The following is an 18,543-nucleotide window of genomic DNA, read 5'->3' as shown; positions in this document are numbered from 1 at the left end:
GGTCGTGTGCCCTAAGCCACAGCAGTGAGGACACCAGCCAAACTTCTCCAAGAGCCAGGAGCTTGCACAGACTCTGTGACTTCATGTCACTCTTTTGTCATTGGGCTAGTGACACCTGGTTCCAAGCTGGGATAGGCAACCTCCTCATCAGCAGAAGAGATGGGGCACCAACAGAGGGGCCAAGATGGACAGCAGCAGTGCTGCTCTGCACTGGCTTTTGGCTCACTGGCCTCAGGCATCCCAAGGTTATGGGCTGCACAGCACCAAGGCAGCTGGCACCCTGCCAGAACCCACCCACCATCCACTGCTGGTGCCTGAATGTCCCCAGCCAGGGGCAGCCAAAGCCCCAGCACCAGTCTGGGCTTCTTTGCCTGGATCAGCTCTTCCTTGGCTCTTCTCTAGAGGGTGCAGGTGATCTTTCCCAGAGCCTCTACAGAGGGAAACACCCAGCATGCCCTTCAGCACAGCGCCCCGGGGGAGCAGAGCCAGGCGTGCACCCAGGGGCTTGGCAGCCCCCAGCAGCCCCAGGTGAGCTCCAGATGGGCAGGACATGTGCAAGTGCTCTGCAAATTGCTGCAGGTCCTGCTGCTCCAGAGTCTGCTCACGGAGACCTCCAAAACAACCAGATGTCCATGGTAATCACAGCTGGCACCACAGCTGGACATGCCTGAGCTGCTGTGGAGTCACCCTTGTCCCCTACAATAACAGCATGGGGTGGCCAAGGGGCTTGGAAGCCCCCTGAGCAGAGTGGGACCCAAACCCCTCCAGTGCAAGAGAGCCCCGTAGCAACAGCATGGGATGGGAACCCCATCTCTGCCCTGCCTCAGCAGGGTGGGCTGCATGTGGGGCTGGCATGTGGAGCAGGGGACAGCCAGGCTCTGTCTCTGTCAGGCCATGTCAGGGTGAGCTGAAGGGTGAGCTGAGGCTCCTGCAGTGATGCTTCAGAGCTGTGCTGGAATGGAGGTTGCAGGCAGCCTGGCTCCTCCCCTCTGCCACCTGCCATCCTCCCTCCTTCCCATCAGCTGCTCTAAGGATAGACAGAGGAGCCTGACCCTTCATGGACAAGGCAGAGCCCCAGCTGTGCCCTTAAGGCTCCTTCTGGAAGCTTAAATTAAAAACCAAACAAGGGCACACTAAGGAGCTTGGCTGGCAGCCAGCCCATGTCTCTGGGTAGAGCAGCCAGTGAAGTCTGGAGGCAAGAGGAGTGCTTACAGGGGCTGTAGCAACAATCAAACAAAGCTTGGCTTGCTGTCCTGCCACAGCCCAGCCCTTAGAGGAAATGAAAACCTGGAGGCTTTTGGGCTGAGGATGAGCCCTCAGAAATCTTCATCCTTCCTCTGCTCAGCCCTGTAGCGTGCCCATTCTGCACTGACAGGTCCCATTGCCCCCATACAGTGCCCACAGCCAGCTCTTCCCTTTTGCTCCCTTCCCACCTGGGGACCCTCTTCCCCTGCTCTCCTGGCACTGCTGCCCATTTCCGAGAGTGTAACTTTGAATCCAAGATTAAGATGCATTTTGTTAGTGGAGGCTCTTTCAGCACTCCTGGCAGCCTCACTGCCCTGTGCCCGCCGCTATTTCCTGCTCTTCCTGCTCAGAAGATGCACACAGTGGTTGTCAGCTCTGATGGCCATGCAAGGTTGAGTTAAGAAAAAAAATCTTGAATATGCCTTCACTTTCATCAAGCCAACTTGCAACTTAATAAAAAATAAATAAGCTTCTCTAACTGATTCCCATAGGTGCTGCTAAGGAGCACTGATGGTCCTCCAAATTGTTGTACCAGGATGCTGTATCCTGGAGCAGCTGTTCCAAACACCACTGTCCTGGGATAACTCCATGCAGGCTGGCTGGTGGGCGGTGGCTGTTACCCATGGGTCTGGCACCCTGCAGCACTCTCATGGCAGCGCTCTGCCGTGGCAGATGCCCACTGCCTCTCTGTACACACTGCCTGCCTCTGGCATGTGTCCTTGGGGTCGTTTTCTCTTAGATGGAGCTCATTAGGAAAATATTTGCTTTGGATGAGCACATGTAAATTTTGCAGGGATCAGAAACTCTCTTGGTTTTGAAAATACAGTATTATAAGCAAATATCCAGATCTTGCTTCCTGAGAACAAGCCATGCTGCATTAGTGGAGAAGAGCTCTCCGAAGAGTGCAAATGCAGGAGCAGCAGCTCAGCTGATGGGTCTGTGACTGCCCTGGTAGTGACACAAGCAGCAAACAAGGACAAGATGAAATACCAACATGGAGCTTGTGACAGCACCAGCTGCTGCCACCAGGCTCAGAGCTGGGTGGTGCAGGACCAACACACAGATGAGCCTGGTCCCTGCTGGTCCCAGTCCCCAGCACGTGTTCTTGATTGCCAGGATAGGTCTCTGGAAGAGCATAAAGTTCCTTTGGAGCCACAGCAGCTGCTGAGCTGGTGCTGAGCATAACTGTCTGTGAGTTCCCACTACTCACTTCACACCCTCTGCAAAATTTCCTCTAGCTTGTTGCAGGAAAGAAATACTAAATAAACTCTGAGCAAATAAACTCTGAAATGCCATGAGCATTTCAGAGCAGAGCACAGTATGTCCCCACCTTGTCACCAACCCTGCAGGTATGTGCCCCAGAGCTGGGCTTGCTTAGCTGGGAAGCACAACAACCCATTGGCCAGGAGCCCCTCCTGGGGGGAGCCACTCAGCAGCACTCGCTGGGAGCCCTCGGACACTGCCAAGGCAGGGCATGGCTTCTGCCACTGGCTGTGCCACTGGGATTGCCTGGACTGGCAGGGAATGTCACTGCTGGGAGCAGGGCAGCCTCCAGCTGGTTTTGGTTCCCAAGCCCAGCCCTGCTGCACTGAGCAGAGGGGTGAGCTCACAGGCCACCACGTTGGGATTTGTGTGCTGCAGCCCCAGGCTGTCACAGCTCTGCTGGAGGTGAAAGCCGTGCCCTGGCTGAGCTGCCACAGCTGGGACACTGCTCCCGGCTGCAGGAGATGCCTCCTGCCACGGCTACCAGCCCTGTCCCCCACCCAGCGGGATGAGGACCTGGTCTGCTCAAGAGGCTCTGAGCATTGCCTCCTCCTCCTCTCAGGAGGAAGGTCCAGGCAGGGCTCCTCACCTCACTTCAAGTGTCCAAGCAAAGCCAAGGCTGTTGTTGCCACCCAGGGGTTGGACAGGACCCAGATGAGGGCAATTCCCCTCCCCACAGCCCCAAAAGCACCAGCAGCACACACCTGACTCATGCCATTGCGATACACCTCACCTCTGCTTGCTGGGCATGGGAACAAGGAGTGTCTTCCCACACCCAGATCGGGAGGATGAGGAGGCTCTGAAGCCCCTGGAGCTGCCTGAGATGCCATGGCTCAGCGATCCGTGGGGGACGTGGAGCCAGCCTATGTTTTCAGATACCCAGCCACAGAAGGAGCCTGTGGAGCGGGGGTGGAGAAGGCCTGAGAGAGCAAGCAGACGGGAAAGGAGTGTCCTACCTTGGGGTCACAGAGCACCTGTCCCAGCCCAGTTGGAGACCCCAGCCCGCCAGGTCCCTGCTGCAAGCAGAGACACCAGCAAGGCCGAGCTGTCAGTGTGCTCCTGCTCAGGAAGAGGCTCGGACAGGAAGGAGAGTGCTGTGCTTGCTCCCAGGTGAGTGACTCACTTCCCTCTTGGCACTTGTGACAGGCTTAGCTGTGCCCTGGCTGCTCCCTGGAGCTTAACACCAGCTCCTGTGGCCCTTCCTTGGGCAGGGGACAAAAGGGACACAGTGGCGGAGGCTCCATCCTGGCCAGAGGCTTGTCACACTCCTGTGTCACCTGGTGTCTCACAGGCCTGAGGTGGGATAGCCCAGCCCTGGAGCAGCTCCCAGGCAGGGTCACTCCTCAGCTGGGCCAAGGGCACAGAGATGGCTGGGGTTCAGCAAGGGGGGCCAGCACCCTCAGCAGGTCCATCCTCTGGGCTCCTCATTTCCTTCCAGATCCTGGGGCCAGGAGCCGGCAAAGTGAGTGCTTGTTCCAAAGCTTCCGTGGGAGGTGGAGACTCAGCAGGCAAAGAGCCAGGACAGACAGGACTGCTCTGCTGTGGGAGCCTCCATATCAGAAAACACGAGCCAGAAGAGACTCCAGGTTGTGGCAGCTCATTCCTGTGCCCCTTCTGCAGCACTATAAACCCCCCTTGGTCCTTGTGCTCCTTCAGCCTGGGAGGAAAGGGTGGTCAGACCCGTGGGGGATCCACTCCCTCCAGCTGCTGCTGGCACTGCTCTGCTCAGGGTCCACATGGGGTTTCCCCAGACGTGTTGTGTGGCACTGGCATTGCTCAGGGCATGGGCACAACATCCGCTTGAGTCACGTGTGTTATAACAAGAAACAACATGTTTCTGTCTGCTCCCTTTACTCCCCATGGGTTATCTAACAAGGAAATGTTGTTGGGGTTTCTTTGCTGGTAAGAGTTGGCTCTGGTTTCGGCAGGAAAGGAAGTGTGAGGGTTCTGAGACAGTCCTGAAGGGCCAGACAGCCAGAACCCCCATGTAGCAGGCACCAGCACAGCTGTCAGAAGGAACTGGCTGTCTGCACATCCTGGAGCCCCCCAGTAAGGCTGGCAGGCACCCAGCCAGAGTATGCAGAGCTGCAGGAAGGACCCCAGCTTCTCAGTCAACCAAACTGGACCAGTATGGCCCTTCCCAACGAGGAGGCTGCCAGCCAGGTTGTGATTAAGGCAGCCAGGCTCTGCCAGGCGCACAGCCAGAGAACGAGGGCAGTTCATGGCCCCTCTGTGTCAGACTGGTGACACTGCACCTGGAACAGCGTGGGCAGCACAAAAGGGATGTGGAGAATTTGGAGAAGCAGAGCTGGCACCACAGTCTGAGCTTGGGGCACATCCTACTGAGGGAGCTGGGCTGGAACAGCCCAGAGGCAGAGGGACCATCTGATCACTGCCTGCAGCTGCTGTAAGGGAAATTGCAGAGGACAGACATGAACTCTTCTCAGTAGTGACAAACGGTGTGTGACAACGGGCAACAGCCACAAACTGGGTGAGGGACAGTCAGGATGAATGTCAGTGAAATATTTTCACTACAAGGGGTGTTCATCCCTGGGGCGGGAACCCAGGAAGAAGGGGGGGGGGTCTCATCCTTATGCTTGCCCATATAAAACCCCAGATCTCACCTACCATTAGTGACAACCCCACCTCAAACACAAGATCAAATTAAAGACCTACAGATGTCCTTCCCCAAAACACTCAAGTTCTGTGATCTGAACTGCAACAATCACACTGGCACATGTGCCAGTGTTATTTTCCTTTACAGGTGCTCTTCATGGAAACAAAACACACTGCTGTAACTCTTCCACCCAGAACAAACTGTTACAAGAGTGCCCAGTGTCCTTACTGCTGCCAGACAACTGAATATCCCAGAAAGGGAATGTGAATGCAACAGGCAGCCAGAGAGGCTCATGGGCTGCAGCAGAGGTCTCCTGCTACAGAGACCTAATTGCCCCAAGGCGCGTGTCCATTCTCATCCCCTGAGTCCGAAGCCCTCCAGCTGGTATGACAGGGAGGCTTCCTCATAGGAAGGCTGCTGAGCCTCAGCAGTGAGTCAGGCAGCTCAGCTACATCCCAGAGCAAAGCGTGCACGGAGCTCGCTGCAGCGCTGACATCGGGGCCAAGAGGAGCTGCACCCTCAAACATCTGCCCCTTCTGTGCACAACACAAAGCCAGAGCTGCACCTGCCAAGGTGCACAAGGAGCTAACCAGGTGGGGAAGGCAGGGGAGCCCCAGCAGCAGGAGATGCAATGCCAAGAGTTCTGGAAAACAAAGCAGGGGAGGTTTCCAACCCAGGCAGTGCAGCCCCACACAGAAGGGTGCCCCAGGCCAGGCACGCTGTGCTGGGGGACAACATGGGACAATGCCCCTTTTCTTCTAGTGAGTTGTAGAATCACAGAATGTCCTGAGTTGGAATAGACCCACAAGGATCATCAAAGTCCAACTCCTGGCCCTGCACAGACACCCCAACAATCCCACCATATGCCTAAGATTGTTGTCCAAACCCTCCTGGAGCTCTGGCAGCCTTGGGGCCATGACCACTGCCCTGGGGAGCCTGGTCAGTGCCCAACCACCCTCTGAGGGAAGAACCTTTCCCTGAGATCCCTAAACCTCCCCTGATACAACTTCATGCTGTTCCCTCAGGTGGAGGGAACCCTAGGAATGTAGGACTCAGCTGCCTCAGCAGGGGAGGTCTGGCTCACACTGCAGCTTGCAAGAGGAAAAGGAAGACAAGGCAGCCCATCTCTGTAGATATCACGCTGCTATCGCCCTCCTGTTTCTGAGGGAAACACTACATTAAAGGCCAACCTCTCACAGTTGTCTCCAGTTTCAGTTGCTTTAAGAGAAAGACCAGACCTGTCGTCTGGAAGGAGAGGAGAGCACAAGCCATTGATGTCTCCCACCTGGGTCCCTCTATTCAGTACTTCACTGGCTGCAGTTAATCCCCTCAAAACTAGCTAAGGCCTGAAATACAAATAGCACACAGTGAACGAGCTGTTCCTGCCCAGGGAGAAGGGGTTGATGGCGAATTCAGAGCACATCACTGTGTTTGCCAAACTAAGATAAACTTTAAGTAAAACACTGATTTACGTATTATCAAGAAGAGATTTCATCTCTGGCTAAGCCCTCAGGCCATAACCTGGTCTAGCCTTTACTGAATGGCTTTACTACCCGGTGAAATCAAGACCTCAGCCCGTCTACACACTCAGGGGATCCTCCATTCTCATCACTAAATTGCACCGTAGCACCAGGCAGGAAGGTGCTGCCCCCTCCTCTTTACTCTCATGTGAGTTGTTTCTTTTGCATTTGCCCTTTTCTATCTTCAGACACAAGAAAACAAGTACCTTGCAAAGGTCCTTTCCCATCCCACTAGTGAACAGCAGACACACCCTTGCCAAGTGCATAGGGAGGGAAAGACAAGCTCCCTTCCTCAGATTGAAACCAAGAGCTTCAGGAGTGACCTCTGGACTTCCAGAAAACAAAGCCAGACTCTAGTCGATCCCCATGTACATCTGTGGGAACTGGACACAGAGAAGTTATTTCCATGGGAAATCAAAGCCAAGACTCTACTGAAAGGTGCTTCTGCAGCTCCCTGGTACCTTTTCTCCTTCTGAAAGAAAACAAAGTTACTCCTTATTCCCACTGATGAATTTTCTGGTCCTGCACATCAAGAGCAAATAGTTTAGTCTATGAGAACCACTGACCCAAAAACAGCTCCAGGGAGAGCAGAGGCCTAGAGATCCCTCCCTCTACACATCTTTACCTTTTGAAATTAAACAGCATTCCATTCAATTCATCCCACTGCCTTGGCATCTGTGGGGATCCACATTGTGCACTCGTATTCACCCAGGCAATTCAGACCAGTTTGTTTCTACAAAGTATACAAGGATCAGAATTAACCTCCCAGTGGAGCAGAGAAATACTCCGAGAAGGGCCAGGTACTTCAGTGCAGCCCAAGACCCCCCGGCAGATGGGAAGCTTCTCAGGACTTGGCTGGGTAGATAAGACAGGAAAAACTGCATATGTAGACACAGAAGCATATCATAGGCAGGGCAGGAAGCAAAGGAAACAGGAACAGCTAAATTGAGAATGACACTGTGTTGTTGCAAGCTCTCCCAAACCAGTCAGATCCACTGGAAAACAGTGACTCCACTGCAGAAGCCCATGGACCTGGACATTGTGACTCTGGTCCCAGCTGCACCCCTCGAGAGCCAGTGGTGAGCCACTGCCCTGGGCACATTCTCATCAACACACACAGCTCTGAGAAGCAGAATCAGAGCTTAATATGGGTCTTACAAATGTTTCAAGTTCTCACGGGGCCCATCCTGAGCTACGTGAAAAAAATGTAAAGAAAAGATCTGAAAAGGCAGCAAAGACATCACACCATCAGCAAAGAAATGCTGCTAGAGACTAGTGTTTCAGGGTCAAAGGGAAGGACCCTGGGACAAAAGTGATGGGGACAGATCTTTAAAACAGAAATACTTTGACAGGGAAGAAAGGGCAGACATGTTGGAGGGGCAGCCTCCCAACCCATCCACACTCCCCCAAGGCCCAGCCACAAGCTCAGTCCTCAGCACAGACCCTGGCACACCTGCCTCCACCCAGGCAGCATCCCGGGAAGAGTCATCCTCTCCCAGCCTCCTGGGTACGTCTCTGAGGACTGTCACTTCAAAATACAAGCCAGAACGGACTTTGGGATGGCAGAAGACCCTTACTGGGTAACGCGTGCATGCTGAAGAGCAGCACCACCTCAGTGGTAGCACTCCATTCACACCCTTGTTATTGCATTTTTTGATAATTCCAAGAAAAAAAACCAGTAATTTGGGTAAAAATTTATTTTACATACAGACCATTGCAGCTTAACTATTAATCAAGAGAAGTTATTTTCCTTTATAGGAAGTGACCAGCAGGTCACTGAGATTAACAGAAGTCTAAGTCTGAGAGCTGGGATTTTAGTTTGGAAATCAGATCTTGGGGCAGGTTCCTTCCAAGCACCACTCAGTGCAGTGAGGAGCTGCAGGACCTAACTGCTGGCTAGCTGCACTGACTGTGCTGGAAGCACAACCCCAGAGCCAGTCCAGACCTTTCCCAAGCTGAACTTGCTGAGAAAGATGATGTCTGGAAAGGTTTGGATGCATTTCCAATATCTTCTTCAGCTCTCAAACTAGAAACAGAAGTGGTGAAACAGCACAGTCTCTGTGAAGTACAAAACACCGAGTTACAGGGCAGCAGACACAGGGACAGCAGGAATGGCAGGGACTCTCCTAAGCCAAGTGTTCTATGTGGAGCGGGGCCTTGGCCGGGGTCATTCTCTGGCCCTACTTCAAATGGACTGAGTACAAAAAATACTTCAACCAATAATTAATTGTACTGGAAACAAACAGTCTACTAAAAAGCATATCTTACTCTAGGTGCCAATGAGTCCTTAAAAGCAGAGAGGGGACTGAGGAGCTGCATTTGGGCAGTGCTGCCAGGATCATTCACGCTGCTCCATTTTTACTTTGGGAGGTCTGAGGAAGGTCCTGTTTTTCTTTTCTTTCTTCCCCTTTGTATTTGCCTGGAAATTTCTCCAGCTGTCTACACGACCATCCCGACTTTCCTGGGAACAACAGAGAGGAAGTGGAGAGTCAAAAAGTGCAAGAGGCAGAGCACAGGCAGTATATACCCATTTCAGTAGCAATTTTCCCTTATCCAGCAGCCCCTGACAGCCAAAGACACACAGACATTGGGAAGAGCCAGAGCAACACAGTGCAGTGGAACTACAAGTGAGCTTAGACACACCAGTATAAGCACTCTGCTGTTTCTTGTTTCAGAAACAACCAGCTTGGGTTGGGCAGTCCTGACTAGTCTCAGCTGAATCCTCTAATGTGTAAAGATAAAAAGAAACCTCCTCTCCAATGGCTGTTCCTAACCTGCCAGCCCAGAACGTGCCATCTCCTTTCTCTGTCTCACCTCCTCGCTCTCCTGGTGCTGCAGCTTGGAGGTAGGGAGAAGAGAGAAGGAAAACATACTGCTGCCTTCTCTCACGCTTCTCACCCCAAGTCTCACCATACTGACACAATGAGAAAAGGTCTCTGGTGCACTTTTCTCCTCTCCCTGCCCTACCTGCAGAGCAGCAGAAACCTTTCCTGAGGAGATAACAAAAACAAAAAATTTAAAAAAAATAAAACCATGAATGAACAATCTAGCTCATTCTTTCATGAGGTCCTGCACATCCTTAATGACTCCTTTCCTGCCCACCACCCCTGCACGTCTCAGGTTTTCATCTCTGTTGTGTAATGAAGGAGTAGTTACAGGCTAGATCGAGTATCCTGGTGGGCTGTAGGTTTGACCCCTAGAATAGCAGCACAATGACCACAAACTACTTTGGACACGCCTAAACCCTGACAGCAGCATGGCAGAGTACAGGGAAGTGGCTGTCAATCATGTTTCTGATATTTAGAGGAGACACAGACTCCTAAGTGTTAGCAACCAGACTGGGAAGTATCACCAACAGCCCACACAAGCAGTTGCCAGATTAAGTTTTGCCGGTCTTCAGTGACCTGGGCTAAGCAACAATTCAAATTCACAACTAGAGACAAGAATGAACTGCTGACATAGGTGAACAATACTATACCTTAACTGACCAGACCCGTTTCTGCACAGGTGATATGAAAGCCCTTCTGGGCTCTTCTCTCTACACGTGGACCACCCAGGCTAGTGCAGATCTTTTACTTAAATTATCTTATAGACTTATAGACTTGCATACAAAAGGTCTCTCATCTCTCTGTGGCCATCCCATGCAGCATGGCCAAGAATTGCTGAGGCCCATCCTGAAAGTTAAACTGCTAATTACCTCAAAGTTCTTCTGCCATTCTCGTTCTCGTTTAGCTTTCTCTTGTGCTTCAATTTCCTCTTCCCTCTGCCGCTTCCTGGAAGGGAAATCACACAGAAGTCATGAACCCACAAGCATCTACTTTAAAAAAACAGTAGTACTTTCAGAACATCTTGGAAAGCTCTTCTGATTTCTTGACAGACTACAGAAGAGATAGATATGCACACCTAAATAGCACAGCAAATAGAATTTTGTTTCAAATTTGGAAGAGCAGCAAGCAGAGGTGATGGTTTGGCCCCACTGACAGCATACATACAATTAGTGAATTAGCTTCTGCTCAGCAAAACAAGTTGGACTCCTTCATAACTCTAGTGGTAAGTCTCTAAAACTGTTGAGAGTACATATTTTGAGAAGTTAATAGCCACTTGAACATGCAAGGTAGGAATTAAATTTTTATCCCCCTAATTTTCATCTGTAATCAAAAGCAGTGGCCTGCAGCCATCTCTCACCTCACTGACCAGCATAGAACCACTCTCTAGGAAGTGCATCCACAGTGAGCATTCAGGCAACATGTGATCAAAACGTCTAAAATAGTTCAGGATCACACATGCCACAGGGTATTTCTGACACTTCATTAAAATTAAAAATCAATCCTTTGCATGCCAAAAGCATGCAGAATTGTGCCACCATTTCACTGTTGTGGCTGGCCTCCATGTGTACACATAAGAGCATACAAGCATATAAAATATATTGATGTCTTCAACACAGGAGGGCAAATTTCCTGTGTGCTTTTCTCAAGCACAGAGCTCTACAACCCACAGGCTGCACAGAGAAGTGGGGGAATCTACATTATTGGAGGTCAGCTTGACAGGACCCTTGTTAATCTAATCTAAGGTCTTAACTTCAGCAGGAGGTCAGACCAGATGATCTCCAGAGGTTCATTCCAACTTAGACTATTTGAAGACTCTACGGTCCCTTATCTTCTCTGAGGAAGCATGAGGGGGAAGAGCCTGAACTGCACAAGCAGAACACTGCTTATACCTTTCATGCATTTCTTTTGCTTCTCTTTCTTTCCTCTTAATTTCCAGTTCAGCAAAGAGCTTCATTGTCTGTTTGTATACGGCTTGTTTGAACTGTAAAACACAAATCCAGTCTTAACATTAACATAGCTAAAGTCTTGTCCATTAACATAGCTAAAGTCTGTTTTACATATGAATGTAAGAAGCATAAAAAGAAAGTTTGCCCACGTAACCCTTATCCTACCCTGACAGCGTCAATAGCAGCAGCACACAAACAGGTATAAACCACTGCTGACTTAATTCTGGCCCTGGCATCAGGAAGCAACTACATATTAGCCTCATATTAGTCTTGTTTTAATTTGTATCCATGAAGTTGTGTCTAAACAGAACTGTTCATTTCAAACTCTCTTTAAGTCTTGCAATTTTACATTTGACAAAAAAAGGCAAAACGGTCACTGTTTAGAGAGTAATTTTTCAGCAGATCTTCTTGATGTGTTGTAAAAATCTAGTATTGGCTTCCCAGTAGGAAATCAGTATACTTAAAACAACCTTAATTACTAAAGAACAGCAAGACACTTATGAAAATCAGTGGAAAATAGAATGGTTATGGAGTTACTGTGTTGATATCAACAGGAAAAAATCACTTTCCACAAAAAAAAAGGTGACGAAAGTAAGACTAAAAAAGTCAGTGTTTGAAAATCATCTGTCATTGCTACAGCCTCTCATATCACTTTTTCAGACTAGAACCCAGGTAAAAAGAACTAAATTATGCCATGCTTTTTTTAATACAGGTGATTTGTTGCAGAACAGCATGTCTGTCCTCCAGTGCTATATGAAGGAAACAGCCAGAACAGTTCTCACCCAAAAAACTCCCAGAGCTCATTTTAGCCACGCTGCAGTGGGTCCTACACATGCCTCTGTGGGCAGCAGGAATGCCACAGTTCCAGCAGTCAGAAGACAAAAAGAAATTAAATTCAAAAAAGACTGCATGATGCACAAGCAATGAAGAATTGCTCCAAGAAAAGAAGAAGGTATTTTGGTCAATATAATCTGATATATTTACTCTTTACACTACAGTTAAACTGTTTTCCAAAGCTCAGGGGTATCACCCGACACATGGTACTCTACAGAGGCTAAATGGAATTTGCTCTTCTGTAACTGTACGGATTTACAACATTAACAAGTCTAATAAATACTTCTTCACTGGTTTTGAATCTTAATTCCTCAAAACACACTTTTTACTCCCCAGTTTCTCTGAACAGCGTATGACTTACAACTTCAGGATCATCCTCCTCTACAGTGGGAGGTTTCCCATCCTTCTTCAACTGTTTCTTTTTTTCTTTCACCTAAAGATTGGGAACAAAATTAAGAACCTTAGAAGTCTTATAGGCCTAACACAATTGTATCCAAGTAGTTCTGCATTCCTACTCCAACACGTAGGAAGAAGCCCATTCTTCATTGCACTGGTTTTTTTATTTCAGACCAAACTGTTCTAGGCCCAGATAAACACTTACAAGATCACTATCACACAAACTGTAGTAATTAAAAGTATTATGTTGGATGCTATTCCTTCAATACAATCCCTTCTGGGTATTTTTAACAGATATATTCTTATCAAATATACACCATCCAAACCAGCAGGAAGTTTATTTTGCTATTTGATATTCAAGTGACTAAAATAACAAGCAGAACATCAAGTGTCCCTTGTGTCAAGAGTATCTGAGTTCTCCCATATCATCTGCTTCCTCGAGCTTATCATGTTTTAGCCCACCCACATCACTCAACTAACTTCTTGGCCAGTGCAATCCAAGAACCTTTTCTTATAGGTCAATATCCTCCAAACTTCCCAGTCTCCTGCTGTCACCACCTATTCTCTTCCATCTACACACATCTGAACTGCATCATTCATTCACAGACTTGGAAAAAAATATTTAGGTCAGATCATGTGATCTGACCTAATTATTTCAAATACTGAATTTCACTGAATTATCTAGCACTGAGCTCAACAGCAGTCCTGCACACAGCAGATTTGTTCCTGCTGTGAAGAGTTGGAGCCCACCTGCACAGCTCCATTACAAGGTTTGATTGATTGATTTGATCGATTACCACTCACCCTCATCCCTAGATGTTCCCATACTTACAGTGTGTTCCACATATTCTTTTCCTGCCTGTATCACATCCAAGGCTCTCTTCTTTTGCTCCTGATCTAGTAGCAGCTTGTACGCTTTATCTACAGCTAACAAAAAGGAGCAACATTAATAGCACCAGCCGTCACATTCACAAGGCATCGCAAGACTGCTACTTGTTGGCATTAAAAATCTGGCTTCTAGAATTCGTGGGTGTCATTTGTTTGGCAGGCTTTTTTTTTTTTATTAAATACATCTAGGTAAGTGATAACATGATTAGTTAAATGAGTTTTAGGGTATAGTAATGGTAGGAACTATCCCATACCTTCTGGAGGCAGCAGGTGAAAGTATCAGTCCTACCAGCTGTAGTTATAGGGCATGAGGTGAGTTTAAGGTGCAGAACACCTCACTGTGATGCAAAGCATACATCTAAAACCATCACATTACTTCTGTCGTATGGTCATTGAATACAATCTAATGCACAGATCAAACAGCTTTTCTTGAACAATCCCAAAACCCCACAGAGGTGTCTGTCCCCATTGTGACATGACAATGCCACTGTTGCCACCTAGTGCCACTTGCTGAAATGCCACCACCCCACATAGCTGCTTGCTCCCACAGCTGCTTCTATCCCTGCTAAAGCACCTCTGCAGCAACCCTTCTCCCCTCCACCCCAACGAACATTTAAACCAGCACCAGAAAAGCAGCATTAACTACTAACCCAGAGCAACACAGAGAAAGGGCAAGTGTTACCTTCAAATGCCTTCTGGGCTCTATCTGCATCGTCTTGGTTTTTGTCTGGATGCACCAGTATTGACAGCTGCAAGAGAAAGGATTTTGCTATCAAGATCATTGTAAAAGATGAAGAGTATCTCAGAGATTTTTGAGAGGAGTGAAATAGTCTCAGACAGAAAGAATCCCAAGGGGTCACATTCCTTTGTACACGGACAACTCATGCAGAAGTATGTGCCAGTACACACTGATAAATCAAACAATCCGTCTAAAAAACAGGCTATCCGAGAAAAGCCACAGTTTGGGAAGTGTGGAAAAATCTAAACAGCCCTCAGCTGCAGTGCCCGGGCTGATATGAACCCCTTGGTCACACAAGTTTTGTATCCTTGGTCTTGACAAAAACCAAACCCACAAAGATCATCCGTAACCAAATTCTCCCAAGAAGTTCTCCAGTATCCCTAAGGTTGTCCAAACACCAAACTATTCAGAGTGGAAAAGTTTTTCCTTAGGTTACTTTACTAAAAGTTAAGAAAACTTCTTCCTGTACTTTGGCAGAGACAGGACATGGATCACTACCACCCTTAAGGCAACTTTAACTGTGCTGGAAAGCACATGTCCTCCTCCACATTCCTTTTCCAGACAAAGTTCTTTCAAACTTTCCCCATATAGCTATTTTTTTTAAATCTCTTATTTTTGCTATTGCTGTACAGATCAGCAACTGAAACTGCATTAGTGCCAGAGAATGCAAAATAACTACTCCACAGCTGCCACTTTCTAGTTCCCAGGGAAAAGGTTTGCCTTCAGTCCTGAACAGATTTACTTGTCTTTTTTCCCCTCTGTTGGTTGTTCCACATACTGTATTTAGGTGTTTGATTTCTTCAATACACAATTCCATGCACCTTTTTCACTTCATCAACTTGACTGCAAAACATCTCTCTGTAGTATTTTACCAGCCCAAAGCTGAGACAGCCCCAGTTTATTGTCTCAAAGAGCCGAGAGGTCAGACACAGATCAAAAGTTTATCCTTCCACCTCCCATGTACAGGAGGAGCCCATATCCCATCACCAATTTGGCAGGCACATTCCTCTGCCAGCCAGCACTCACAGCATTAATTCAGGTGGAGGCCACGGCCCTACAAATACCCTTTCTTTGCTGCATGCGCTGATTAAACTCAAATTTTTCCTGCAGGTTTGTCAGCAGAGGGAAGCTGGGGTAATGTTTCCTTTGTTGCAGACAGGTCAGTGAGGAGGGCTGCTGCTGCTCCCAGCAACCAAGCCACCAAAAATGCCCACTGAAATTCTTAAAGAAACATCAGAGAAAATACACTTCTGGATTCAAGTCCATATTATAGAGAAAAATACCTTTTTTCAGATTTCTGATGAGTTTTCATCATCTCCTTGAAGTCCAGTTCAATAAGCTGATAATACATGGGCATATCAGTTTGCAACAGCCCCCTGACACACTGCACAGGCAAAGCAGCCAACCATGCATGGACCAGGGACACTCCTGCATCTCTCCTCTTGTTGATACAAGCATTGTTCTATGCATTTCTGCCAAAAATGGTCATTCCTCTACCCAAGAAGGGCTTTATCACCATTTTTCTTGAGCCCAAGCCCAGCTCCACAATCTCAACAGAACTTCTAGTTTCCTTCCAGGGACTTCAAGTGCAAAAGCCAAATACCTGTCGGAATCTTTTCTTTATCTCTTCATCTGTGGCTTCAGGATCCATCTGCAGCACCTAAAAGACACCATGAGAGCAAAGGAAGTTTGATGCTACTCTCCATGTATCAGGTTTCTGGCAGTAAGTTCTAACACTCTTATGAGGAGTGGCTGAAGCCACTTGGTTTGTTCAGCCTGGAGGAGACTGAGGTCAGACTTCATTGGGGTCTTTAACATCCACGCGAGGGGCAGGTGCTGATCTCTTCACTCCCGTGACCAGTGATGAGACTCAAAGAAACAACATGAAACTGAGTCAGGGGAAGTTTAGGTTGGATATTAGGAGAAGGTTTTCCACCCAGAGGGTGGCTGAACACTGGAACAGACTCCCCTGGGCAGTGGTCACAGCATCAAGCCTGAGTTCAAGAAGTGTTTGGACAATGCTCTCAGGGACAGGGTGGGATTGGTGGGGTGTCCTTTTCAGGGCCAGAAGTTGGACTCAGTGATCCTGATGGGTCCCTTCCAACTCAGCGCATTCTGTAACACTTGGTTCACTGGCACACAGACACATGCCAGAAAGCTTCATCCATCACAACATGAATTTTCACCCAGTAAAACAAAAACATTTTAGTAGTCATCATCCTTGTGACACTCTACTTCTACTAATGCTAGATTCCTCTGACTATGCCAGTGCTCTTTCTACACTCAAGTCTTGTGTAGACAGCTCCCATCCATAACTTGGTCTGAACCTTCAACCAGTCCTGTAGCAATGCTCAGTCTGGCAGAAACAAAAGCATATGGGGGCTTTGGAACACTGTCAGGTCATTCGTAACTGAGAACTCTGGGCAGGAAACTACCATTTGTAAGAATTTATTCATTTTATCATTTTAAAAGAAGACAGTAGAGTTTTACTGTTTGGTTTCCATGAATGAGACCACTTGTCTACCGATCTTTATGGATGTGGCAAAGTTCAGGAGCTCTTCTGTGAATTAAATTATGAACAGAAGATCTAAGCAACAAGTGAGCAGATTCACGGTAGTCTGTAAATAAAAAATACTCTCCCACAGGAAAGCTACAGTCTACTCCCAAATGGCTTTCTTAATTTACTCTCCAAGTCAAAGATCTAAGATCTACACAAAACTGAATGTTGTCAGAGTGAATCTGCCAACTGATCTGGGTCTACAAAAAGACCTGAACTGGGTCTACAAAAAGCACTTGGGGCTTTAAAAAGGCAGAGAAGATGATATCAGGAAGGAATACACACAGGGAAAGCCAGCTCCAGCTGAATACCACAATAATTATTTACTGTGTTCTTCAGGCTACACAAGTTCAGTGGGATGAACACACAAAATAAAACACAGAACTAGAAATGCTGAATTAAGAAAGCTCTAACCAGAACTTGCCAAGCTGCCACCTCCACCTGTTACTTTTCTGTTCAGAAAGTACCCAGCACTGATCTGCCAAATCTTCCAGTGATGTTGCATGAGGGAAATGTGACAAAAGAACACAGTTTGCACCGCCATCAGTGAGAAAGAGAGTGAGCACACAGATACCATCCTTCTGCTTCTGCAAAACTTCTGCACAGTAATCTGTACCTAGAGATTTTGTTTTCTTTATGTTCAGTCTTTTACTGCAATAAAATACTCAGGAAATCAAGAAGTTGGTAGACTAAGTCAGAAGGGAGGACAAAATGTTCAAACTAACCTCAAAAGGGTTCAAGTTGAAATAGGAAGATCCGGGTCTGGTCAGCCTGTCAATTTGGTTTTTTGATGTTAAAACAGAGTCTCGTTTTTCAATTTGCTTTACCTGAAGAACAAGAGAGACCTGCATTAACTGACCATCACAACATCCTTACCTGTTTTTCCATGCAATTACTACACCAGTTACACTGGTCCTCTTCCACAATTCACGATACTTCTTGCTCACCCCAAGCTTGGGGCTATTTTACTGAAGTTGTAGCAAAGCATATCACTGAGCCTTTTCTATAGCACAACAGTATTTTTAATGTTACATTTTAACCATAAAAAACCCTGCAGAGCACTTTTGCCCGTCTATCCTATAGCTTGGTCTACAGCTGTGCCTCTTCCCTTTCCCTTGCTCTTCCAGCAGCCCTGTCACTGTGATGCCTTTGAAAACACCGCGCTATTGCTTTTAACCCGCTGCTGGCAGTACAGCCCTTTAAACACATGAAGTGATACCGATGCAAATACACAAATCCACTTCACTCTGACCACAGCTTATTTAGTTCAGTTCAGTTTACTTTTTGCTCTTCATAGTACTACGCCAAAACCAAGCCACGTGTTTATATTTAATGTTCAGCTTTATTTACAGAAATACGGATCTGCCGAACCAGCACGGCCTGTGTGCGGGCAGCTCAGGTAAAATACCCAGGCTGCGCCCCAAGTCCCGGCACACGGAAGGGGCCCCGGGGACAGGTTCCCACACCCGGGCACGGGGTGCCGCGCTCAGGGCCGGGCGGCACAGCCTCCAGCGAGCCGAGCGCGGGGACCCCCCGGGCACAGCCGGGGCTGCCAGAGGGCCGGGTCGAGCACGGACAGCACGGACCTCCCGCCCCCGCCGCTCGCCCGCCGCCCGCCCAGCGCCCACAGCGGCTCTGCCCGGCCCGCCTGCCGGCGGCCCCCCAGCCTGGCACAGCGCGGTCCCGCGCGGCCCGTGGGCCCCGGCGCTG

At 48.4% G+C, this 18,543-nt stretch overlaps 1 protein-coding gene across 1 annotated transcript; it reads right to left on the bottom strand.

Moving 5' to 3' along the window:
- Positions 1-8,324: 8,324 nt before the first annotated feature.
- Positions 8,325-17,699, bottom strand: DNAJC8 (DnaJ heat shock protein family (Hsp40) member C8). Its single transcript, XM_027666521.1, has 8 exons — positions 17,559-17,699; positions 15,880-15,936; positions 14,220-14,286; positions 13,482-13,576; positions 12,615-12,686; positions 11,363-11,454; positions 10,343-10,418; positions 8,325-9,106 (listed from the first exon to the last, which is right to left on the bottom strand). Exons 1-8 carry the CDS (start codon positions 17,682-17,684, stop codon positions 8,984-8,986), a joined length of 708 nt encoding a protein of 235 aa, XP_027522322.1. The 5' UTR covers positions 17,685-17,699; the 3' UTR covers positions 8,325-8,983.
- Between the last annotated feature and the right edge of the window lie 844 nt (positions 17,700-18,543).

The sequence above is a fragment of the Corapipo altera genome, unplaced genomic scaffold (assembly GCF_003945725.1).
Source record: "Corapipo altera isolate COAL_440 unplaced genomic scaffold, ASM394572v1 92, whole genome shotgun sequence".
NCBI classification, from domain to species: Eukaryota; Metazoa; Chordata; class Aves; order Passeriformes; family Pipridae; genus Corapipo; species Corapipo altera.
Note: the sequence above shows the minus strand (reverse complement) of the source record. Positions and strands in the feature narration are given on the sequence as shown.